The sequence below is a fragment of the Heloderma suspectum genome, chromosome 1 (assembly GCF_057233095.1).
Source record: "Heloderma suspectum isolate Gila_16-S chromosome 1, 16-S_ref, whole genome shotgun sequence".
Taxonomy (NCBI): domain Eukaryota; kingdom Metazoa; phylum Chordata; class Lepidosauria; order Squamata; family Helodermatidae; genus Heloderma; species Heloderma suspectum.
The window spans coordinates 16,279,578-16,305,446 of record NC_139458.1 but is presented as its reverse complement, the minus strand read 5'-3'; the positions used below and the strand labels follow the sequence as shown (position 1 = coordinate 16,305,446).

General features: G+C 45.6%; 1 protein-coding gene across 1 annotated transcript in view; it reads right to left on the bottom strand.

Annotated features, from left to right (window-relative positions):
- BRF1 (BRF1 general transcription factor IIIB subunit) overlaps positions 1–25,869 on the bottom strand; it is a 276,895-nt gene that overhangs the window by 175,063 nt on the left and 75,963 nt on the right. The window contains exon 4 of the mRNA XM_084837074.1: positions 15,630–15,661. Coding sequence (XP_084693200.1) covers positions 15,630–15,661 — 32 coding nt within the window. The remainder of the gene's footprint in view (positions 1–15,629; positions 15,662–25,869) is intronic.

The following is a 25,869-nucleotide window of genomic DNA, read 5'->3' as shown; positions in this document are numbered from 1 at the left end:
AGAGTCTTCTCCAGCACCACAGTTCGAAAGCATCAATTCTTCGGCGCTCAGCCTTCCTTATAGTCCAGCTCTCACAGCCATACATTACTACTGGGAAAACCATAGCTTTGATTAGACGGACCTTTGTCGGCAAGGTGATGTCTCTGCTTCTTACTATGCTGTCTAGGTTGGCCATAGCTTTCCTCCCAAGGAGCAAGCATCTTTTAATTTCATGGCTACAGTCACCGTCTGCGGTGATCTTGGAGCCCAAGAAAGTAAAATCTGTCACTGCTTCCATTTCTTCCCCTTCTATATGCCAGGAAGTGATGGGGCCAGATGCCATGATCTTAGTTTTTTTAATGTTGAGTTTCAAACCAGCTTTTGCACTCTCCTCTTTCACCCTCAACAACAGGCTCTTGAGATCCTCTTCGCTTTCTGCCATTAGGGTGGTATCGTCTGCATATCGGAGGTTGTTGATAATTCTCCCGGCAATCTTAATTCCGACCTATGATTCATCCAACCCGGCATTTCTCATGATGTACTCTGCATATAAGTTAAATAAGCAGGGTGACAATATGCAGCCTTGTCGTACTCCTTTCCCAATTTTGAACCAATCGGTTGTTCCATGTCTGGTTCTTACTGTTGCTTCTTGACCCTCGTACAGGTTTCTCAGGAGACAGGTAAGGTGGTCTGGTACTCCCATCACTTTAAGAATTTGCCACAGTTTGTTGTGATCCACACAATCAAAGGCTTTAGTGTAGTCAATGAAGCAGAAATAGACGTTTTTCTGGAATTCTCTTGCTTTCTCCATGATGCAGCGAATGTTGGCGATTTGATCTCTAGTTCCTCTGCCTCTTCGAAACCCCGCTTGTACTTCCGGTAGTTCTCGGTTCGCATACTGCTGAAGCCTAGCTTGTAGGATTTTGAGCATCACCTTGCTGGCATGTGAAATGAGCACAATTGTGCGGTAGTTTGAACACTCTTTGGCGTTGCCCTTCTTTGGAATTGGAATGTAAACTGACCTTTTCCAGGCTTGTGGCCACTGTTGAGTGTTCCAGATTTGTTGGCATATTGAATGCAGCACTTTAACAGCATCATCTTTTAGGATTTTAAATAGCTCAGCTGGAATACTGTCATCTCCGCTAGCTTTGTTGTTACTAATGCTTCCTAAGGCCCACTTGACTTCACTCTCGAGGATGTCCGGCTCAAGTTCAGTGACCGCACTATCATGGCTATCAGGGACATTCAGATCTTTCCTGTATCGTTCTTCTGTGTATTCTTGCCACCTCTTCTTAATCTCATCTGCTTCTGTTAGGTCCCTGCCTTCTTTGTCCTTTATCATGCCCGTCTTTGCACAAAACGTTCCCTTGAGATCTCCAATTTTCTTGAAGAGATCTCTAGTCTTTCCCATTCTGTTGTTTTCCTCGATTTCTTTGCATTGTTCATTTAAGAAGGCCTTCTTATCTCTCCTTGCTATTCTCTGGAACTCTGCATTCAGTTGGGTATATCTTCCCCTTTCTCCCTTGCTTTTCGCTTCCCTTCTTTCGTGAGCTACTTGTAAAGCCTCATCAGACAGCCACTTTGCTTTCTTGCATTTCTTTTTCTTTGGGATGGATTTCGTAGCTGCCTCCTGAACAATGTTACGGACCTCCGTCCATAGTTCCTCAGGCACTCTGTCTATCAGGTCTAATCCCTGAAATCTATTCCTCACCTCCACTGTATATTCATCAGGGATATGATTTAGGTCATACCTGAATGGTTTAGTGGTTTTCCCTATGTTCTTCCATTTAAGCCGAAATTTTGCAAGAAGCAGCTCATGATCTGAGCCACAGTCAGCTCCAGGTCTTGTTTTGACTGACTGTATGGAGCTTCTCCATCTTTGGCTGCAAAGGACATAATCAATCTGATTTCGATATTGACCATCTGGCGACGTCCATGTGTAGAGTCGCCTCTTGTGCTGTTGGAAAAGAGTGTTTGCTATGATCAGCATGTTCTCTTGGCAAAACTCTATTAGCTTTTGTCCTGCTTCATTTTGTACACCAAGGCCATGCCTGCCTGTTATCCCGGTGATTTCTTGACTTCCTACTTTAGCATTCCAATCCCCTATGATGAAGAGGACATCTTTTTTGGGTGTTAGTTCTAGAAGGTGTTGTAGGTCTTCATAGAACCCATCAACCTCAGCTTCTTCGGCCTCAGTGGTTGGGGCATAGACTTGAATTACTGTGATGTTGAATGGTTTGCCTTGGATTCGTACTGAGATCATTCTATCATTTTTAAGATTGTACCCCAGTACTGCTTTTCCCACCCTTTTGTTGACTATGAGTGCTACTCCATTTCTTCTAAGGGATTCTTGCCCACAATAGTAGATATGATAGTCACCTGAATTAAATTCGCCCATGCCTGTCCATTTTAGTTCGCTGATTCCCAAGATGTCGATGTTCAATCTTGCCATCTCATGTTTGACCACCTCCAGCTTACCTTGATTCATTGATCTGACATTCCAGGTTCCTAAACAATATTGTTCTTTACAGCATCGGATTTTCTTTTCACCACCAGACACATCCACAGCTAAGTGTCCTTTCGGGTTTGGCCCAGCCGCTTCACTCTTTCTGGCGCTACTTGGAAATACCCTCTGCTCTTCCCCAGTAGCATATTGGACACCTTCCGACCTGAGGGGCTCATCTTCCGGCGTCATATCTTTTAGCCTTGTGATACGTTCCATGGGGTTTTCTTGGCAAGAATACTGGAGTGGGTTGCCATTTCCTTCTCCAGTGGACTACATTTTGTCAGAACTCTCTGCCATGACCTGTCCGTCTTGGGTGGCCCTGCACGGCATAGCTTATGGCTTCATTGAGTTACGCAAGCCCCTTCGCCACAACAAGGCAGTGAACTACCGGCCACCCAATCAAGAAGACGAGGATGAAACTTTTGAAAAGCAAATAGCCAATGTTTTAAGGAAGCATGATGTAGTAGTAATGGGGGACTTCAATTTCCCCGATATTTGTTGGGTGACAAATTCTGCAAAACATGGCTCCTCCAAGAGATTCCTGACTTGTGTTGCTGATAATTTCCTCCTACAGAAAGTAGAGGAAGGAACTAGAGGATCAGCTATCCTTGACTTGATTCTAACCAACAGAGATAACTTAGTGGATAAAGTAGCAGTCACAGGAACTCTGGGGGAAAGCGACCATGTTATATTTGAGTTCTAAAGGAAGCAAAAGCTGGGGGTAGCCAAATGTGTACCCTGGATTTTAGGAGAGCCAATTTTAATAAACTCAGAACAATGATCAGTAAGGTCCCATGGCAAGTGACTCTAATGAGAAAAGGAGTCCAAGATGGGTGGGAGTTTTTAAAAAAGGAAATTCTCAAGGCACAATTACAAACAATTCCAACAAGAAAAAAAGGCGGAAGACAACAGAAGAAGCCATTGTGGCTTCACAAAAAGCTTAGGGATGACCTGAAAACAAAAAAGGACACAAAACCAAAAAAGTTACCCAAAAAAGGGTAACAGAAGACAAGGAAAAGACAGAAGTTCTCAATTCCTACTTTGGCTCAGTCTTCTCCCAAAAGAGGGTCTATGACCCCTCTGGCAAAGGCAAAGTCCAAGTTGAAGGGGCAGGATTGCAGCTTGAGATCGATAGGCATATGGTCAAGGAACACCTAATTACTTTGAATGAGTTCAAATCTCCTGGGCCAGATGAATTGCATCCTAGAGTAATAAAGGAACTGGCAGAAGAGCTCTCAGAACCACTGTCTATTCTCTTTGAGAAGTCATGGAGGACGGGCGAAATGCCAGATGATTGGAGGAGGGCCAATGTTGTTCCTATCTTCAAAAAGGGCAAAAAGGAGGAACCTGGAAACTACAGACCAGTCAGTCTGACATCAATCCCTGGGAAAATTCTGGAGCACATTATAAAGCCATCCATCTGTAAGCACCTTGAAAACAATGCCGTGATTACTCGAAGCCAACATGAATTTGTTGTTGTTGTTGTTATTATTATTAAATTTATTAATCGCCCATCTGGCTGGTCACCCAGCCACTCTGGGCGATGTACAACATACAATAAAAAGCAATAAAAACGTTTTCTAAAATACCCTAACCCACCCCAAGTGCCTGCCTGAACAGCCACGTTTTTAATGCATGACAGAAGCTCATTAAAGAGGGGGCATGACGGAGTTCCCTAGGGAGGGAGTTCCACAGAGTGGGGGCCACCACAGAAAAGGTCCTCTCCCTCGTCCCCACCAGTCTAGCTGTCCTGGCTGATGGGACAGAGAGAAGGCCATCTGAGGCTGATCTTGTTAAGCGGCCTGCCTGGTGCTGCTGGAGGCGCTACTTAAGATAGGCTGGGCCGGAACCATATAGGGTTTTAAAGGTCAAAACCAACACCTTGAATTTGGCCCGGAAAACAACTGGTAACCAGTGCAACTCCTTCAGCACTGGAGTGATGTGATCTCGCCGGCGGCTGCCTTTAATCAGGCGAGCCGCCGCGTTCTGTACCAGCTGCAGTTTCCGAACCATCTTCAAGGGTAACCCCACGTAGAGTGCATTACAGTAGTCTAAACGAGAGGAGACCAGGGCATGTACTACCGATGGGAGCAGATGGTCGGGAAGGAAGGGGCGCAGCCGCCGTATCAGATGGAGTTGATACAGCGCTGTCCGGCTCACAGCTGACACCTGAGCCTCCATGGACAGCTGGGAGTCCAAAATGACCCCCAGGCTGCGGACCTGGTCTTTCAAGGGTAGCCGTACCCCATTCAACACCAGGTCAACATCCCCTAGCCTCCTCTTGTCTCCCACCAAAAGTACCTCCGTCTTGTCAGGGTTCAGCTTCAGCTTATTCCTCCCTATCCAGCCACTCACCGTCTCCAGACATTTGGACAGGGATTCTACGGCCCACCTTGGTGAAGATTTGAATGAGAGGCAGAGCTGCGTGTCATCCGCATATTGATGACACTGCACCCCAAACCTCCTGATGATAGCCCCCAGCAGCTTCACATAGATGTTAAATAGCACTGGGGAGAGGATGGAACCCTGTGGCACCCCACAAGTAAGTGGCCACGGGTCCAAAACCTCCTCTCCCAGTGCTACCCTCTGGTACCTGCCGGAGAGGAAGGACCGGAAACACCGCAATACGGTGTCTCCAATGCCCAACCCCTCCAGGCGGTCCAGGAGGATACCGTGGTCAACGGTATCAAAAGCCGCTGAGAGGTCGAGAAGAACAAGGAAGGAGCATTCACCCCTATCCAGAGCCCTCCTCATATCATCTACCAAGGTGACCAAGGCCGTTTCTGTCCCATGCCCAAGCCTGAAGCCCGACTGAAATGGGTCTAGATAATCAGTTTCTTCCAAGTGTGCCTTCAACTGCACCGCCACCACCCGCTCAATCACCTTGCCCAAAAATGGCAGATTTGAGACTGGGCGAAAGTTGTTCAGAACTTGAGGATCCAAGGAGGGCTTCTTTAAGATCGGTCTTATCACTGCCTCCTTGAGGGCTGGTGGCATCACTCCCTCCTCAAGGGAGGCATTCACCACCGCCCTGATCCCCTCACCCAGTCTCTCTCTGCAGCCCATAATGAGCCAAGATGGGCAAGGATCAAGTAAGCAGGTGGTCGGCCGTACAGATGAAAGCACCTTGTCCACTTCATCAGGAGGAAGAACCTGGAACCAATTCTACAAAACCAGTTTGCCACAGGCCGCCTCTTGCTCAAGAACAAATCCTGCCAGACGAATCTGATCTCATTTTTTGATCAGGTTACCTCCCTTGTGGACTGTGGGAATGCTGTGGACATAATTTACCTCAACTTCAGCAAGGCTTTCAACTAAGTGCCCCATGATATCTGATTAGCAAACTAGTTAAAGGTGGGCTAGATGAAACAACTATCAGGTGGATCCACAGTTGGCTACAGGATCAGACTCAAAGAGTGCTTATCAATGGGATCTTCTCAAACTGGGGAGAGGTAATGAGCGGGGTACCGCAGGGCTCAGTCCTGGGCCCAGTGCTCTTCAACATTTGTATTAATGACTTAGATGGGGAGGTGCAGGCTGATCAAATTTGCAGATGACACAAAATTGGGCGGGATAGCTAATACCCTGGAAGACAGAAACAGAATTCAAAGTGATCTTGATAGGCTGGAGTGCTGGGCAGAAAACAACAGAATGACATTTAATAGGGATAAATGCAAAGTTCTGCACCTAGGAAAAAGAAACCAAATGCACAGTGACAAGATGGGGGATACTTGCCTCAAAAATACTACAAGCAAGAAGCATCTTGGAATTATTGTAGTTCACAAGCTGAATATGAGCCAACAATGTGATGTGGCTGCAAAAAAGGCAAATGCTCTTTTGGGCTACATTAACAGAAGTATAGCTTTCAAATCCCATGAAGTACTAGTTCCCCTCTACTCAGCACTGGTTAGGCCTCATCTGGAGTAATGTGTCCAGTTCTGGGCACCACACTTGAAGAAGGATGCAGACAAGCTGGAGAGGGTTCAGAGGAGGGCAACAAAGATGATCAAGGGACTGGAAACAAAGCCCTATGAAGAGAAAGAACTGGACATGTTTAGCCTTGAGAAGAGAAGACTGAGGGGAGATAAGATAGCACTTTTCAAGTCCTTGAAAGGTTGTCACAGAGAGGAAGGCCAGGATCTCTTCTCGATCATCCCAGAGTGCAGGACACGGAATCATGGGCTCTAGTTACAGGAAGCCAGATTCCGGCTGAACATCAGGAAAAACTTCCTGACTGTTAGAGCAACACAACAATGGAACCAATGACCTAGGGAGGTGGTGGGCTCTCCCACACTGGAAGCATTCAAGATGAAGCTGGACAGCCATCTGTCAGGGATGCTTTGACTTGGATTCCTGCATTGAGCAGGGGGTTGGACTCGATGGTCTTATAGGCCCCTTCCAACCGTACTATTCTATGATTCTAACAGCTCCAGTGGCTCCCAGTCTGTTTCCGGGCACAATTCAAAGTGCTGGTCATGTTCTATAAAGCCCTATACGGCTCGGGTCCAGGTTATCTGAAAGACCATATTCTCCCCTATGAGCCTCCTCATACCCTGAGATCTTCAGGGGAGGCCCTTCCCACCATCCTGCCACCATTACAGGCACATCTGCTGGGAGCGCAGGAGAGGGCCTTCTCGGTGGCTGCCCCAAGGCTCTGGAACTCCCTTCCCAGGGAGGCGAGAGTGGCACCCTCCTTGATAGGTTTTCGCAGGCATGTAAAAACATTTTTGCTCCAGCAGGCCTTTGAGGACAGCTAGTTTGGGCCTGTGAGAATATGACGGATGGATACTGTAGTTATATTTCTCGTTCCCTTTTAACATTTTGATATTTCATACAATTTTAATACTATTGACAATTTAAGTATATTTTAATTTTTGTATACTTCTATTTGCCAGGCTGGTAAGGACAAGGGAAAGGGCCTTCTCTGTGGTGGCCCCCACTCTGTGGAACTCCCTTCCTAGCGAACTCCACCATGCCCCTCTTTAATGAGCTTCCGCCACACATTAAAAACATGGTTATTCAGGCAAGGATTTGGGGTGGGTTAGGGTATTTTTAGAAATATGATGTTTTAAATGTAGAATTTTATTGTTTTGAAACTGTCGTATTGTCGTACCTCGCCTAGAATGGCCAGGTGACCAGCCAGATGGGTGATTAAGAAATTTAATTAATTAATTAATTGATTAATTTTCATAGGTTTTAACTGTACAAGTTTTAACGTGGTAAAGCCACCTTGAGTCCCAGTATTGGGAAAAAGGTGGGATATAAATAAATATCATCATCATCATCAGAGGGGTTGAAGGTGGCTTAACAGAGCCAGTGTTCCTGTGGTACACATCTCTCTTTTGACTCACTATCATCTCTGACCAAAAATAAACAGCACAGGAAACCACCTTATACCACAGCAGATTCTTTGTCCTTCTCACCTAATATTGTCTGCTCTGACTGGCAGCAGCTCTCCAGGGTCTCAGGCAGAGGTCCTTTCCATCAGCTGATACCTGTTCCTTTTTACTGGAGGTACCAGGGATCGAACCTGGTACCTTCGTCATGTAAATGATGTGTTCTACCACTGAGCAATGACCCCTCCATACATATTAAAGCACAGGCAACGATGCCTTTATCTTAACACCTCCAACATTTAAGAACTTGTCTTCATCACTATCCTACCCCACTTCTTCAATGTGCACTCAAGGCCCGTGCAGACAGCTTTGCTATACGAACACTTGATATCAAGGACCTGAGGGAACTTCTGGTCAAAGCTCTTATGTACAATTTCCCAGCGTTTGGTTTTATCATTGATCGAGATAGGAAGTCTGCATGCAGTACTCCATTCCTCTGCTGGGTTTTTCCATATAGCCTCATGCATGTTTAATGCCAGTGCAAAAAGTCATACAAAAAGTCAGCAGTAAGAAATTGGTTTAGACTCCCTTGATGAGCAAGTGTTACTGATGTTTCAGCTGAACACACACACACACACACACACACACACACTTCATTTTTAAATCATGAAGTATTTATAACCCCGACCTGAAGCTTTATTTCCTTCCCCCACCCAAGTCTATATCAAAGCAGGGGGGTGGGTGTTACCACAGGGCACTCAAAGTGAATCAATAACAAGAATACATTGCTGCATTATGTCAATTTACTGTGAATACTTTAGAAGCAGCCATCCACTCCACTGACCCATTTCAACTGATGCTGTGTTCCATTCATTTTTATTTCTGTCATCTGCATTTATCCAAAAGTCCTGCTTTTCACATAGTTTGGGTCATTTAAAAAAATACACAGCTAAGTTTCACTTTTGTATTGCCTCAAACTGCCTTTCTGAAGACAAGGCATTCCTTTCCTACCATTCTCATGCTACCCTTTGAAAGCTAGTGTGACATAGTGGTTAAGGCCACAATCCTATGCATGTTTAGACAGAAAAACATCCTACAACTGCCAGCATGCCTCAGCCAGCCATGCTGGCTGGGGAATGCTGGGAGTTGTAGGACTTTTGTCTGTCTAAACATGCATAGGATTGCACCCTAAGAGACTGAGCTGTGAACCAGAGTCACCTTTGCCACAATCTCACTTATGCAAGCCACTTTTCTCTTAGCCTCAGCATTAGGGTCAGAGATCCATAAATTTTGAGAGGCCTTAGTAGCTAAGCCAATGTTTATGGTCACCAGGACCCTCCCTCTTCCTTCTCCCTGACCCTCCGCTCTGTCTGCAGGCAAGCTCAGGGACAATCCCCGGCTTCTACCCCACCCGGCAATTTTGGAGCTGAAGGTGGGGATGGGAGGGAGCATACAACTAAAGGGATGATTCCTGCATTCCTCCCCTTCCTGTTCCAAACTCGCCTCCAGAGCCAGACAGAAAGGCTGAGTCGTGTTTGGGTGCTAGCTGGGTAAGGTGCTTCGAGTGCCTCAACTGCTCAGCACCCAGACAGTCCATCCCAGCCTTCCCCCCACACACACACCTCATACCTGAAGAGGGGGCCAGGGACCTTTCCTATTGCTGTGCTGAACATCTGAAGCTCAGCACAACTGTGGGGATAATGACAGCTGGCTCACCAGCACCAAGGTGGGGAGGAAGGCTGGGACTCCACTCACCAGCCTCACCAGGATGCAACAGACCACTCACCATGCAGGGGCAGCGAGAGGAACTGTGGGCCCGTCTGGGATGATAATTACAGGCTTTGTGCAAGGATAACTTAATGTATGTAAAGCATTCTGAATGCTCAAAAGGAGCCAGAGAAATGATAAGTATTATTTTAGATAGCAAGCTCAGTTGAGCCTTTCCCACCTGCAGCACGGCCTATAGTTTCAAAGATCAAGCTGTATTTGTTCCAAACTCATCTGACTCCCAAACAGTGTGATGCCAATCACAGCAAAGGTAATTGGTCAGCATAATAAAGACTGCAACATGCAGGTAAGTCCATGGACAGAAATTCTGGGCGCTGGGAGTCATAAAACTGTATTACTACGCTTCATAATGAACATATTCAAGAGAAGCAATTCCAGTCAGAGGGGATATCTAAGGTGCTCAAACAACCAGACACCATATTAGGTTACCAGCTGTTCAAAACTCACTGTAAAAATAAGATCCAGAATTCCATTCTGGAGATGACAAAAATATTTTTTTTTGGGGGGGGGGGGGATAATTATCAGCAGGTAATAGCCAGCCAAGGGAGATCAAGAAGGTTTCTTAAGAAGGCATTTCAACATCTATTGAGACCATCTTCCGTTAGTATCAGTTAAGTCTTTTGAATTATTTCTTTAACGCCATGAGTATTATCTGCTCAAGTCAAGCAGCTCCCCAGACAATGTCTCCAAAGACTGGGGGTTGCCTTTGTGAGGAAATCATCCCAGTGAATAAGAGCTGTTAGTGTGCTCTACATTCAGAGTTCCAAGCTTCAGAACTTTGTACTTCCTCCCGTTCTATCTTTTCAGCTGTCAATTTACAGTGGAGTTTCTGCACAAAGGAACTATTTTTAACCTTCAATTCTTGACTTCTATGGGTGTGTTTTTCCCACCACATCATATCTGCAAGTCTGTGCCTGTAAAAATCCACAAGACATCTATTTTTTTCCTCTGGATAAGGAGGAAGGCAAACTGTAATACTGAGAAATAAGCATCAAGGCTGGCAGATCTAAATTATCTTAAGAATTGGGGTGGGACGGGACACACGACACACAACATAACCCACAAATTCATAAAGATGTTTGATATCATTTATAAACTAATCTCCCACTTCACTGCTGCAGCAAAATAACTAAGGGTATCAATGGCTACTAGTCATGATGGCCAAATATTACCTCCAGTAATTTATTTATTATTTATTTATTGCATTTATACCCCGCCTTTCTCCCTCTCGCAAGGAACTCAAGGCGGCTTACATTATCCTCCTCCTCACCGTTGTATCCTCACAACAACAACCCTGTGAGGTAGGTTGGGCTGAGAGTCTGTGACTGGCCCAAAGTCACCCAGTGAGCTTCCATGGCCAAGTGGGGACTAGAACCCGGATCTCCCGGCTCCCAGTCCGTCACTCTCACCACTACACTACACTGGCTCTCTCAGTAACAAAGGAAGTATGGCACTGTATACTAGGGGACACGAGCAGGAAGATGCTACTGCACTCATAGGCTGCTTGTGGACTTCCCAAAGGCATCCAGCTGACCACTGTGAGAAGACAAAGCTGGACTAGACAGGCCTTTGGTCTGATCCTGCACAACCTTCTTATGTACTTAAGAATGAGCTATCCAGTTCTACTTTAAAACTCCCCCAGTTCACCTTCACAGCGCTTAGGATGGAGCTGCTCTGGGGCCTTTTATTGTTTCCAGTGGCCATCCCCATCCCCACCCACACCCTAAAACCCAGCAAAATGCTTTAGAGTGTCATATGTTGTATTATAAACATCGTATAACTATATATATTACACACACACACACACACACACACACACACAACATTGCATCCAGGTTTTTACAGGGCCCTTATGCAAGATGCTCACAGGGAACCCTTCACTAATAGTCCCCCCCCTCCTCCTCACTGTAGTTGCTGCCCATTCACTTGCCCTGTCCCCCTCTAGTCCCAAAGCATACGAAGACATCTGCTCCTTCTCCTTGTTCTCGTCACTCCTGATAGCTAAGCGGTATCTGGAGTGGTTTGCATGAAGAAGGTCCCAGGTTCATTCTCTGTGGTCTCCAAGGCTGGAAAAACTCTTGCAGCTTCAGGTAGGATTAGGAAAGAATCCTGCTTGAAAATCTGCAGAGCCGCTGCCAGTCAGTGTTGACAATACTGGGCTGGATGGACCAGTAGTCTGACTTTGTATATGGCAGCTGCCTATGTTCCTATGGCTCACTTGGATAGAATAGGCACCTGAACAGGCAGCAACAGCAAGGTGAGGGGGCTCTGGGGGTTAGCAGTGGGCCCCTTGCTGGGGTATGGGCCTCAGCAGACACCTGACAATCCCGAACCCAATACTTGCTGTGTATATGCACATGTATGATATTGAACACCTACCTCAGACCCAAGGTAGGGAGAAGTATTATTGACTATTATTTGCTGAGATGTACATATCAGACACCAAAGGGCTCATACCAGGAGGCCTGTGGGTTATATACAGATGCACTACTCCCTGCTCCACTGGGAGCTGCAAGCAGTTCAAGCTGGGATGCTTACCACCACTGTGCCTCTGCCAGTTATAAAGCGTTAAGACCCTCTGTGCTTCCAGACTGTTTGCCTGTTCTTCTCTCTCTGGCTTTAGGTACCTGCTGAATGTGGGCGGCTGGGCCCTGCCAGCACTTAGACCAAGGCACCAGGCAATATGAAAGAAGCTAGAAACACCTGGATTCTGTTGTATTCTTCAGATTTCAACAGCTGGACAGAAGAGAACAGAACGCATTCTATCCTCTCTTTTTAGGCAGTTAAGCCGAAGACCAAACACTCTGCCTCAAATTCCAATCTGCTACCATCCAATAAGCAGAGCAGAATTGGGCTCAAGCGACACAGGATGGCAGCAGACCTGTTTGTTTAAACTCGGCTCTGCCCTAAAATGTATTAAAAGGTTGGGGCAAATTACTTCCATGCAGCTTCTCTCCCAAATCTCACTGTACTATACCAGCATGTTATAGATCAGCCTTCCCCAACCTGGTGCCCTCCAGATGTTTTCAACTACAGCTCCCAGCAGGCCCCGCCAGCAAGGCCAATGGTCAGGGATAGTTGGGGTTGTAGTCCAAAGCATCTGGAGGGTACCAGGTTTGGGAAGGCTGTGATAAGTAGAAGGACATAGATGAGCCCAGCTGAGATAAACATGCCAAGGGAGAAGAGGATGAGGCAACAGGGGGAGAAGCAGGAGCCACATATGGGGACATTCAGCTCCCTTCACCAGCATGTCCCTTTTGCCCCAGAAAGCTGCCTTATAGCAGGTCAGACTATTAGTCCATCTAGCCTGATACTGCCTACTCTGACTGGCAGTGGCTCTCCAAGCCTCAGGCAGAGGACTTTCCCATCACCTGCTACCTGATCTTTGTAACTGGAGATGCCATGGACTGAACCTGGGACTGTCTGCATGCAAAGCAGGTGCTGTGCCACTGACCTATGTCTAAACAACTGGGAAGTCAACCCCTCCCCTCCCCCCTTTATCTATGACTGGCAGACCTGGGTTTAAACAAAAAGATGGGTGGCCGTGACATGTAGGTTGAGCCTGAGCGGTATCTGTTCCCTGCCAAAGGGAGACCAGTACCGAGCTGCAGCAACCTGGGGAAATCCCTGACAGAACAGAGCAGAGCAGGCACTTGCCCTTGTTTGAGACCATTCAAAAGCAAGCAAGCCAAGCCACAATACATGTGGGCTGGGCGAGAGGATGGTGAAACATAGCATGTGGTCCAGCTGAGCTGAACCACTAAAGGCAGCAGATGCATGTTTGAATGCTCCACTATTATCCTTTAAAACAACAACTCTGCCCATATAAAACCAGCATGACAGGGAAAGTGCTAGACTTGCCCCTTCCCTTCTTGACATGCTGTTTAGATATGCATTGGACTTTCTTTTTTTTAATACATGTGAACATATAAACATACAATCCCCCATCTTTGCAGTCCTAATGAAGTAGTCCAGGAAAAATTGCGCCATGCAATACTCCCAATAGTGTTATAGTGAATTCGGATGTAACTTGCCAATCTGAACTGAGGGGAATTCCTTCCCAACCTCAAATATAGTCACGACCATTCAGATTATGAGCAAAACCTACCCAGCAAGTTATAAAGTGACCATAATTATCCACAACCACTAAAATCTCAAAAGTGTGGGAAACCCTCACTTTAAGAATTCTATATATTATTTCACAATGAGCTTTAGACCAGTAATTAAAGAGTTACAAATTTAATTATTTTCCTCACAGGAGTCATAAAACAGCAAAATCATGAAGCCATAATGTAATTCTAAATAGCAGACATTTCAGCCAAACTATCCTACATAAAATAAGGGTTTGTAACTGGCATGAGTTCTCTACACTCACTCACCCGCTGCCTGCACTTAAATTATGCGTATAGCACACGCCCATACAGAAATACATTGTCTCTGCACCATCTACACAGACAGCCTGGTGTCCCAGTATACAATGGATTATACCACTGGCATCACTGCCTTTTCTTTTTTTGTTTGCTTCTTTATGATTTTTAGAACAGAAAAGAGAAAGACTAGGAGGAGACAGAATAGGGAAAAAAGTGTATGCATGTAGTTATATTAGGTGTTATGGGCAAAGAGCCCCGTGATGCAGGCTGGTGTTAAAGGTGGGTCTGAAAAGGCTGATGACAACTAGGAGGGGGGGCGGGGGGAATCAGAATTGGGAAGGGGGGAGAAATTGTCAAAGAGATTGAGCAATAATCCCAAAGAGCTAAACTTGGTCTTGTTTGTATGGCTTTAACAGATTAGTCCTGACAGGTACATCATCATCTTGCAAACTACCCATTTAACAGGTGCTTCTTCATATAATAAAAACCAGTGATGGCTATAATGAAATGCCACTGTCTTTCCTCCACCTCTAACATACTGCTAAACAGAATCTGTTTTTAGAATGGTGCTGTATCAGCCTATATATGTATACTCAGACATAAGCCCATGGAGCTCAACAAGACTTTCTCCCAGATAAGTGTGTATAGGATTGCACCCTTAGTCATTTTAAGAATCAAAAATTTGTTAAATTACTGCAATTCCAGAAAGTTCTTTGAAGCTCCATGCAGCCATTACGAGGATGCCAATTACTAAAGACAGCTGGGGAGGCCAAAAATAACTTCCACCAGCTGAGCTGTATATGGAATATATAATAATATGGGGTGGTCATATCAAACATAGGCAACACATACATTTACAGCTATTGAGACAATTGTTAATGTACAGACACCACTTTGCAGACTTCAGTTCAATCATTCACATGAAAGTTCATGAAGGAGCAGAAGCTCATCCTACCATCACCCCAACTATCTAGGAAAATACGACAATCTCTACATGAATCCATCTTACACCATTTCTGCCATCCTTCTTTCAAACCAACCCCGCTTAGTGGAGGGACCGTAGCTCAGTGGTGGAGCCCCTGCTTTTCATGCAGAAAGTCCCAGGTTCAATCCCCAGCATCTTCAGGTAGGACTAGGAAAGAATCCTGCCTGAAACCCTGAAGAGACTGCCAGTCAGTGCTGACAATACTGGGCTAGATGGGCCCAGGGTCTGACTCAGTATAAAGCAGCTTCCTATGTTCCTAATCTCTGCCAAAGAATTTTCTCCCCCAGCATCAAAAACTGTGTCATTCAATTTCACCAGTCCTTTTTCGATATTTTTTTTAAAAAGCAAACTTTAGTTTGAAGAGTGTATAAAATCTGACCTTGAGGCACCACATCGGCAGCATAATCATTAGCATCACGATTATACTAACTGTTGATTTGTTATTTGTAGAAGGGAGAGAGAGACACCAAACACTTGATCTCTAATTGCATGGAACAATTATCCCTGATTTACAATCCCTGTGATTTTCCTGTCCAGCACTGCTAAACCAAAAAAGAGATAATTAAGGTTTCCTGAATAGAACTCCCATTACTAGCTCTTTGCTTGCATTTGTTTGCAAGGGTTAATGTTTGAACAGAATATTTAAACAAAAGCAGATACAATACCTGAAGGAGGTCGCTGAGGTCAAGCAGCATGTCTGTGGGGGAGGTTAAGGAACTTAAGGGCACACTCAGGCCTGCCCTTTTACTGTTTGATTGGCAACTGGGAAGAGAGACAGAAGCACTTTATTCTGAAAGCACATGAATAGGCATCTCAATTCATTATCCTGTTTTCTTCCAAATACACAAACAATCTGTTTGTTCATGAGCATTATGAGCATTTAGGGTTTGGAGGTTTGTTGTTGTTGTTGCTTAAGAAAAAGGTTGCTTAACCTTTAAGCCAGTACTCTAGCCAACAATGCACACTGATTTCAGGGTGTAACTCTTATTTGCTTATAGTATTTTTATCCTACTCTCTGGAGCAGCTTACATGCAATCAGTAAAATAAGACAGTCCCTGCCCGCACGCAGGCTTACAATCTAAAAAGACATGACACACAAGGAAAATAGGATGGGAAAGGAAGACCTGGGAAAAACGTGGAGTCTTTCAACAGGGCTGGTGGAATGCCCCTGCTTTCCCACTCATGCACCCCGCCACACACACACACACACACACACACACACAAACCCTTCTAAAACCACTGGCTTAGGGGACTGTCACAACAGGCAGCCAAACCCGCTCTGCCCCACATACCCACCTGTAATTCAAGCAGTGCTCTCCCCCTTTGCCCATAATGCCTAATAAAACTACACACATAAGGCATCACCATCACATTGTGGGTTTCCCTGTCCCCTCAAGAGCAAATGATGTGGAGTAGGGGCAGGAAAGAATTCTTTTGAACGAACCGCTACAGCAATTGGAACGAAATAACTTTGTCACCGAAGGGGAAATACCAGAACACATTTGGCATACTGTATTTTCTAATACTTCTCCCTATTTTGAGCATCTTTTGGAGGCTTTGATTCATTCTCTTCCCCCCCCCCCCCACACACACACAAACACTTCTTTGGGTTTCCAGTCTCTCCTTTTTTCCACTCAAAGTCACCATTCATGAAGGAGGCTGCCTGCTGCATTTCTTCATGATACAAAGGCTGGCCTCTTTCAATTTGGAAGAGCACCCAGAACACGAAGAGACACAGCAGAGGAGCTCCTCTGAAGGCAAGTAATTCTGACAGTTACACATTTCAAAACTAAACCATTTGGGTTGTAAGACAGAAGAATGCTTCCAATTTTAATTCAGAAAGAAAAGCACAGCTCAGCTATTAGAAGTTTGGCAGTCACGTGGCTAGATTAAATTAACACCTAACTGATTTAATATGCTTTCTTCTTTTCAGCCTTATCCGTCCATTACCAATAGCAGCCTTCTCCAGGAAAAAAAAACTAAGAGGAGGGAATGTTCAACCAAGAGACTGCATTGACCCACAGGGTCCTCCACCAATAGGACATCAGACATAATCAACAAAAAGCCAGGTGTACCTAAATCCCATGGAACACAGGGAAAGCAGGGGTACTTCTGCCACATTCGCCCCCATGGGATTAAAGAGAGTGTGCCTTTCTTTGGATTGCATTCATAATTATGCCACTATTCCACTCACCCACTGGGATTACAGCTCATTCAACACGTGTGGTAATGGCTCTTCAAAAATCTCTTGCCAATCTTGCCATCTGGCCCAGTGTTTTTGCCAGGTAGATCCCAGAGAATGACACACAAGGTACTGTTCATTATTTAGACAGCACCACGTGGCACTTTACAGAGTTTTATTGCAAAAATACAGACAGAAGAGAGCCCAATCTAAATGTACTATTTGTTTTGTTTGTTTGTTTGCTTGCTTGCTGATTACATTTCTATTCCATCCACCCTTCCTCCAAGGAGTTCTGGGCAGCATACTTGGTTTTTCTCTCCCTCTTCATTTTACCTTCAAAACAATCCCGTGAGGCAGGTTCAGCTGACTGACCAAGGGAACCCTGTGAGCTTCATCAAGGGTGGCTCTGGGTTGGGTGGGAGGGCTGAGCAAAATGTCATCTTCTGGGCCCCTTTCTCTCTTAGTGGGCCCTGGGGAACCTTGCCTGGCTTATGGGGCCTGTGTTCCAAGCAAGGCTGAGTGACTGGATCAAGCTGCCCTTTTAATTTCCCACAGTGCCCCAGAGCAACGCTAAATTGGGGGCATTGTGGGAAGTTAAAAGGGTGGCTAGATCCAGCGGTCTGCCCTTCCTTGGAGCACTGGGTGAGAAAAAAAAATTAAGAGGAGCTCAGGGCAGGCGTCAGCAGTGGCATCTGCCCTGGTGTCAGGGCTCTGGCATTACCCAAGGAAGCCAGGTGCCGACAATAACCCTGGGCTTCCTGGTGGAGAGTGGATTTGAACCAGGGCTCAACGCAGACTTACCCAACCTGGTGGCCTCCAGATGTGTTAGGCTGCAACTTGCATAATTCCCAGCCAGCATGGCCATGGAGGTAGATGGGCTATAAGAGGTCGATGGAGCACGCACTAAGCCATGCTGGCTGGGAATTATGGGAGTTGACGTCCAACACATCTGGGGGGCACCGGGTTGGGGAAGTCTGCCCTAACCACTCCATCACACTAACCTTGAGAAAAGTATTTTCCAGTCCCAATACTTGAAATGACTGGAGTTGAACACAGGAGCCTCGGCATGCAAACCATGTGCTATGCCACTGAACCAGAAGTGGATTTGATCAGCATTGCAATGGCCAGCCTTTCTGGTTAGTTCTGGTTAGACAAGTCCTGTCTCCCTGACATTTGACTGCACTGTTCTGTTTTACTGTTTCTGTAATGTTTTTAATGTATTTATTGTTTTACATTGCTTTTATATTGGCTTTTATATAGGCTTTTATGTATTTCTTATGTAAACTGGTTAGAGATTTTATGATATCAAGCAGTATATAAGTAGTCTAAATAAAAATAATAAATACATAAGTCCAGAGTATGAGATGGTCCTACTCTAGTGAGGACTACAGTACATGTGAAATCTGCTGTACCTTAGTATAGTTTTTCCTCTAGCCTATGCCATAACCAAGCCCGTGGGCTCTCCTGGTAACGTCACACAGTGCTACAAAATGCAGCTGCCTATTTGTCAGTTATAGATCAGAGGATTGTTTTTGTTCATCCGGGTGCAGATAGTGATACTCTGCAAACCCTAAGCATACAGAGATCTTTCCAAGCCTGTAAAGACTTTAGAACAACTGAGTTATTCAAACAGAACGCTGGACAATTAACCCAAATAATACATTAAACATTTTCTTCATGTAAATATTTTAACAATATGAAATTTTATCTTAGCTTGTGCCAAGTTGTGCCAGCATTAGAAGACTCCAGTGCTTTGATGAATTTATCGAGGCTGGCTCTTTCAAAGTTATAAGCTTCCTTTCAACTTAATAAAGACTGGAGTTGATCTTAGCTAGCACATTTCATTTAAAATACTGTGGGTACAAAACGAATACACATACTCAATTGGATAAAAGAAAGCACTTGGTAAAGCACTTGGCAAATTGCACATAAAACTTACAATGCACTGGTTCGCACGATCGAACAGCCCACCACGGCGTACTTAATCCACGGCTTGCTGAGGCACATACCTGCGTGTGAGAGCAGTCATTTTGAATATTCATCGCCTGGCCACAGCTTGTCGTGTTATGTGAACCTAGGGATATCAGAGAATTCCGCCACGGATCTCGGTGAGGCCAAATGCCAGTGCATTCGGCCCCCCGAAATCCACGGAGGAACGAAACCCCCTGCCCCCCCACCCCACGAAAGGCGCGCAAAACGGAGCACTTACCTGCTGCCGTTCATGCTGCTTGGCGAATGGCGGCCGTGTCTGCGGCTGCCATTCGCTTCCTCATTATAGCTGTGATAAGCTACGTAAGTATTTACGTAGCCTATCGCGGGGAAAAAAAAATTATGTAGGCTAAAACAGCAAAAAGAAAAAAAAAAGGGAACGCAAATGGCAGCCACCGTAGCCGCTGCCATTTGCATTCGCTGTTTTTGGGGGGGGGCTGCCGTGATAGGCTACGTAAACATTTACATAGCCTATCATGGCAAAATAAAGATAAAAGGTGTCCCCAACCAGTCGTGTCCGACTCTAGGGTGCGGTGCTCATCCCCGTTTCTAAGCTGAAGAGCCAGCACTGTCCGAAGACGCTTCCGTGGTCATGTGGCCGGCATGACTGAACACCGAGGTGCACGGAACGCTGTTACCTTTCCTGCCGAGGCGGTACCTATTTATCTACTTGCAATTTCTTGCTTTCGAACTGCTAGGTTGGCAGGAGCTGGGACTGAAGACGGGAGCTCACTCCGTCACGTGGCACTCGGGTCTCGAACTGCTGACCTTCCGGTCTGCAGTTCAGCGTCTTAACCACTAAGCCACCGCGGCCCCCTAAAAGGTAGGCAAGTCAGTAATAATTTCCCCCATATTTCAAAAGGCGACGGGGAGGACGGGACTGATGCTGACTGAGAGGGATACTCTCTAGGGATACTTAGTGCATTCATGAGAGAGGTTAGATTTGAACCGAGGACTTCCTGATTCACAGCTCACTCTTTTAACAACTTCTCTTCAATGAGAATCCCCCACTGTAAGTAGATCCAAACAACTCCCCAAAGACGCTTTTTTTTAAAAAAGTGTGTGTCATGCATGTATTTCCAAACTGTATGTGTGCTGTGGTACAGGAGGGAGTGAAACGCACAAGTCCACAGGTGCTGGAAACCCTCTCTGGGGGACTGATGAAGTTCCCTCCTTCTGGGAGGACTTACCTCTGATTCAACAGCTTGTAAAAAAAAAAACACGAAGTATATGGGCTGAATCAGTTCTTAAAATCCTTTGTTACATGAAGTGCACAAGATCAGATAGGGTGCACAAGCACACCCAGCCCGATAAACCTTCTGCAGAGACATGCCCTTATTCAACTGCTTTGCCAGCAAAACAAGAGGGTGAGGCTTTATTACTGTTTGCAGAACACACAGAAATGAAAAACTGCATCAATCTCAAATCTGCTTCTTGCCAACCCTTCAAAAGGCAGCTATAAAAAGAATCCATATAAACATATATGCCAGTTCCGAAAGAAACGTCATACTCTGCTGTAACCAGGAAACAAAAAGCTAAGGATTGAAAGGGCAGGGAAGGAGTCACATGCAGGATTCTGAACTGCTGGGGTCATGGAGCAGGTTTGGGCCCCATGGTCTCTGAATGTGCTATTCTGCTTCCTTCCTTACATATATGACAGGCTGCACCTCCGAATCCAAAACGGTGACCCCCACCCACCACTCACAGGATGCTCACTCAAGGAAAAAGCAGAGAGGAAGCAATGTTTGCCTATTCCTCCTCCTCCCTGCAGCCCCCTGAAAAACTACCCTGGGGAGTTGGGGTACCCTCCAGAACCGTGTGGGAGGTAGCAGGGGGGGCTATGGGGGGGGGAACTGGCAAAGACTGTTCACCACCACCACCTCCAGCCAAAGCCTCTCGGAGATCTCAGTCCCTCCTATTTGTGGAAGGGACACAATTTAGATCCACCCCATTGACAACAAGCAGCTTGGTCCTCATTAACAAGGATTCAGCAGGCGAAGAGTGCACATGCTGCATGCCCAGGAGTCCTAGCAATATAGAAGCCCCACCAGTTCTAACAAAGGGCCTTTTCTTAATGGAAAGCCAGTGCAGTGATGTAGCCAGAATGTGGCAGACTTAGAGAGCAGAGATGCAAGTTTAAATCCCTCCTCATTTATGAAGTTTACTGATGGAGGATAAGATGACCAATGGCTACTAGTTGCAGTAGCTATATGTTACCTGCAGCATCAGAGGCAGGATGCCTCTCAGGACCAGTCGTGGGGAAAACAAGCAGGAGGGTGCTGTTGCACTCATGTCCTGCTTGTGGGCTTCCCATAGCCATCTGGGTCGCCGCTGGGGGGACAGAATGCTGGACTAGAGAGGCCTTTGGCCTAATCCAGCAGGGCTTTTCTTATGTGACTTTGAGCCAGGCACTATTTCTCAGCCTGACCCATCCCACTAGCCCATCCTTGTGAGGATTATAAAAGGATGGACAACATTTAAAGCACCCTGACCTCAATGGAGGATGGGTGAAATAAAAATGTAATTAGCAATAATATTGAACATCTATATGGTACAGCCTTCACCAACCTGGTCCTTTCCATGTGTGTTGGACTACAACTCCCATAATTCCTAGCCAGACTGATACAGCATTATCAGCTTGAGCATTAGAGTGCTCAAAGCATATCAAATACACTTCCTTAGTGATCCTTACAGCACCCCTCCCCACACATATACCCTTAAAATCAATGAGCCAATAACAGCACAAGGAAGACAAGAAGCTGCATCATCACCATTATTATTATAGTTTTTTGCACTATTCTTCGATGAAAGAAGTTCATTAAAATTAAGAAAAGTTCAGAGCACACATTTTAGACCTGCCTACAGCAATATCTAGTAATGCTTAGATGCCAGGTTGCCAAACCAAAGGGGAAATGTGTCACTTGCTACCCATGGGATGGCATGTGTAATGCATGCTGTGAGAGCAATTATCAGTAGGAAGCAGTTGTGAAAACACCCCTTTGTTTTTAAGCTTTTTTTCTAAGGGAGAACAACAGTTTGGGGCACTGCGAATCACAGAAATAGTGACTTCATTCCCAGCAACCTGCTGGGAGGGAAAAGGTCAGGAAGACAGAGCAAGTAATATCTGAGGTCTTTACTGAGGCGGGAATGCAAAGAACAAACCAACATTTGTCCCCCTTGATAGGATCCAGTTCAATATTATCCATGCAAACACTGCAGCGACCCTTGCCCCGCCCCACCCCACACACACAGTCAAGCCCCCTTTGTTTGCAAGATTATCCCTTTTGGCAAAGCCATTTGGTAGAGCTATTTATAGACAGACGTTTCATACCCATCTCAAAAGGAACTATATAAAGAACAGGGAGCCACTAAATACTGCAAAATTCAAATCCTGCTGTAAGTATTTAAATTCCTACGAAAGCAAGGAAACAGCCCTCAAGATAACCTCATGCTATTGTGTCTGACTGCATTGGTACACCATAGTTTGTATCCAAACTACGGCATGTAAGATGTGCACATGGCATAATGGAAGGGGAGGAAAGGGTGGATGAGGCCCAATAGCAAAATTTCTGGGCTCTTTCCAGGCCTCAACTCTGATTGAGCAGGGCACTTCCAGGCTAGAGCAGAGCAACTGCAGAAGTGATGGATATCCTGAGAGCTGGCTTGAGGAGGCCAGCAGAGACCAAGAGATGGGGAATAATACATCTCTGGGTACTACAAGGTCCCTGTGGTCCAACTCTATGGTCAGGATCCAAACATACACCTTCACCACCCAACAAGCCAGTCCAGACTGAAACATAAGGGAACTTCAGTCTTCAATGCACCCTCTCCCTCCACCGCCCCCCTCCCCACACACACACACAAAAAGGGGTGGAGAAGCCCACCGCAGACAATTAATTTCTTACAAATGCCTACAAAGTTCTTTGGATCCCAGCCTAGAATACTAGCTGGTAGTTGACTGGCCAACCAATCATATGACGTCCTTATGCCAAGAAGATACCATTGGTTCATCTTACAGTGTTTACTCAGACTGGCTGAAACTCCCCAAGTTCTCAGGCAATGAACCCTTTCAACCCTGCTTCCTGGGATCCCTTTAACTAGAGATGGCAAAGATTGAACCTAAAAACTCAGTCTGCAAGCAAGGTGCATGCTCTCTTATTGAGCTATGGTCCTCCCCCATGTTTTATGGTGAGCAACCTTTTGCTGTTCAAGGCCACATGTTGGATAGGGCCAGAAAGCCAACAGTGGATGGGGCCAAAGGCAAAAGTGGGGGGTTGCCCAGTTTTCACCCTCTCCTTCTGCTGCCCTTTATTCTCTTTCCCTCTTCCTTCCGACGCAGCAAGCTGTCAGGGAAGGGGCAGATCATTCTTGCTAGAGTTCTAAACTGATCACACGTAGAAGGCTTTTGAAATTAGGTCGAGGGCTGCAGGTTGCCTACCCATTTTATGGGTTGTCAGTTACTACGAGAAGGAGAGTGACTGCATGACTGAAGGCAACTAATTTCCTCACAATTTTTAAAACCTTGATGTTTCCTTGTCCATCAGTGTTCTCTGAACAACAGTCAAAAACTGCCCTCAACAGTTACAGTTGAATAACCTTCCTAGCAGAACCAAAACTTCTCCCTCATTAATTGACATACAACTAACACAATTAATGAAAGACGATGCAATTATTTAATTAGGCTCATTAACTGACACTTTTAAGTCTACATCAATACTCTACTGTGTGGTGTGACTCAACAATAAAAATAATCAGACAGCAAATGTGGTTAATGACACAGCGGCATTTAGTATATATCTTACATTAATTGACCATAGACAGATTGACTTATGTGCCTTGCACACCAAAAAATGCTTTAGCTCAAATACATTTCCCCCGTATAACTGCACTATGAACATTCAAAGCCAGAGAGGCTGTATCCATTTTGTGGGAGATTACAGAAGTATATCTCAATCATAGATTCTCTTAATAAGTGGCATAGTGGTAAATTTTGAAGTGCGGGGGCTCAACATGACTGTCCCCATAGCCAGGCCCACAAGGACAGGACAAGAATTCAAGCAGCTGTGCTGATCCATATCAATAAACCACTTCTATCAGTTTTCATCTCCACCAGGAGCAAGTATTTTGTAAAGCTAATGGGCTCTGATTACCCATTCAAGACAAAGCCACCACAAAATACTTTGCATTACAGCAGGGAACAATAAATTGGAGAGCCAGTGTGGTGTAGTGGTGAGAGAGTTGGACTGGGAGCCAGGAGACCCAGGTTCTAGCCTCCCTCGGCCACAGAAGCTCACTGGGTGACTCTGGGCTAGTCACAGACTGTCAGCCCAACCTACCTCATAGGGTTGTTGTTGTGAGGATAAAATGGAAAGGAGAGGGTAATGTAGGCCGCCTTGGGTTCCTTGCAAGAGGAAAAAAGGCAGGATATAAATGCAATAAATAAAATAATAAATTGTTGCTGGGAAAATTCATCTCCCCACAGCTACTGTGATGATCGAAGCTAAGCTCAGAGGGGACAGTGAATGGGGGGGGGGGGAGAATCAGCATCCCTGCTAATAAAAAAAAAATGCTGGTGCTGCATCCCTGTGAGTCCTGGCTCCACTACACTACTGCCCTTCACTGAAAAGCTATATTCCAAAACAAGAGAAACTGAAAAGAAATTCTGCCAAGAAAACAGGGCTCAACCCGCCCATACATCTAGTTCAGCATTTGGTTTCAGTGGCCAGCTAGGTAGTTTTTGAAAGCATTTGTAAAGCTGAGCTGTAAAGGCAACAGTCTTCCCCTACAGTTTACCCCTCAGCAAGTAGTACTGCTTCAGCAAAGGAGATCGTTACCTTGTCGTGGTGCTGGAGCTTGAGCACCTCAATGACGTCGTGAGCTAAACCGTGAAGGGACAACCAAGACGGGAAGGTCATGGCAGAGAGGTCAGACTAAATACGATCCCTGGGGAAGGAAAGGGCAACCCACCCCAGTATTCTTGCCATGAAAACTAAATGGATCAGTACAACCAGAGATATGTCGGTATACCATCGGAAGATGGGACTCCCAGGTCGGAGATGGTCAAAAAGCTACTGGGGAGGAACAGAGGATAAGTTCAACTAGCCCCAGATGTGATGACGCAGCTAGCTCAAAGCCAAAAGGACGGCTAGCAGCGGATGGTGCTGCTGGTGAACGACGAATCCAATGTTCTAAAGATCAACACACCATAGGAACCTGAAATGTAAGATCTATGAGCCAGGGCAAATTGGATGTGGTTATTGGGGAGATGTCAAGATTAAATATAGACATTTTGGGTGTCAGTGAACTGAAATGGACTGGAATGGGCCACTTCACATCAAATGACCACCAGATCTACTATGGTGGACAAGAGGACCACAGAAGAAATGGAGTAGCCTTCATAATTAATAATAAAGTGGCTAAAGCAGTGCTTGGATACAATCCAAAAAATGACAGAATGATCTCAATTCGAATTCAGGGTAAGCCATTTAACATCACAGTGATCCAAATATACACCCCAACCACAGATGCTGAAGAAGCAAAAGTAGATCAGTTCTATGAGGATCTGCAGTACCTACTGGATAGTACGCCAAAAAATGATGTTATTTTCATTACAGGAGACTGGAATGCTAACATGGGTAGTCAAACGACACCTGGAATTACAGGCAAGCATGGTCTGGGAGAACAAAATGAAGCAGGACATAGGCTGATAGAATTTTGCCAAGACAACTCACTGT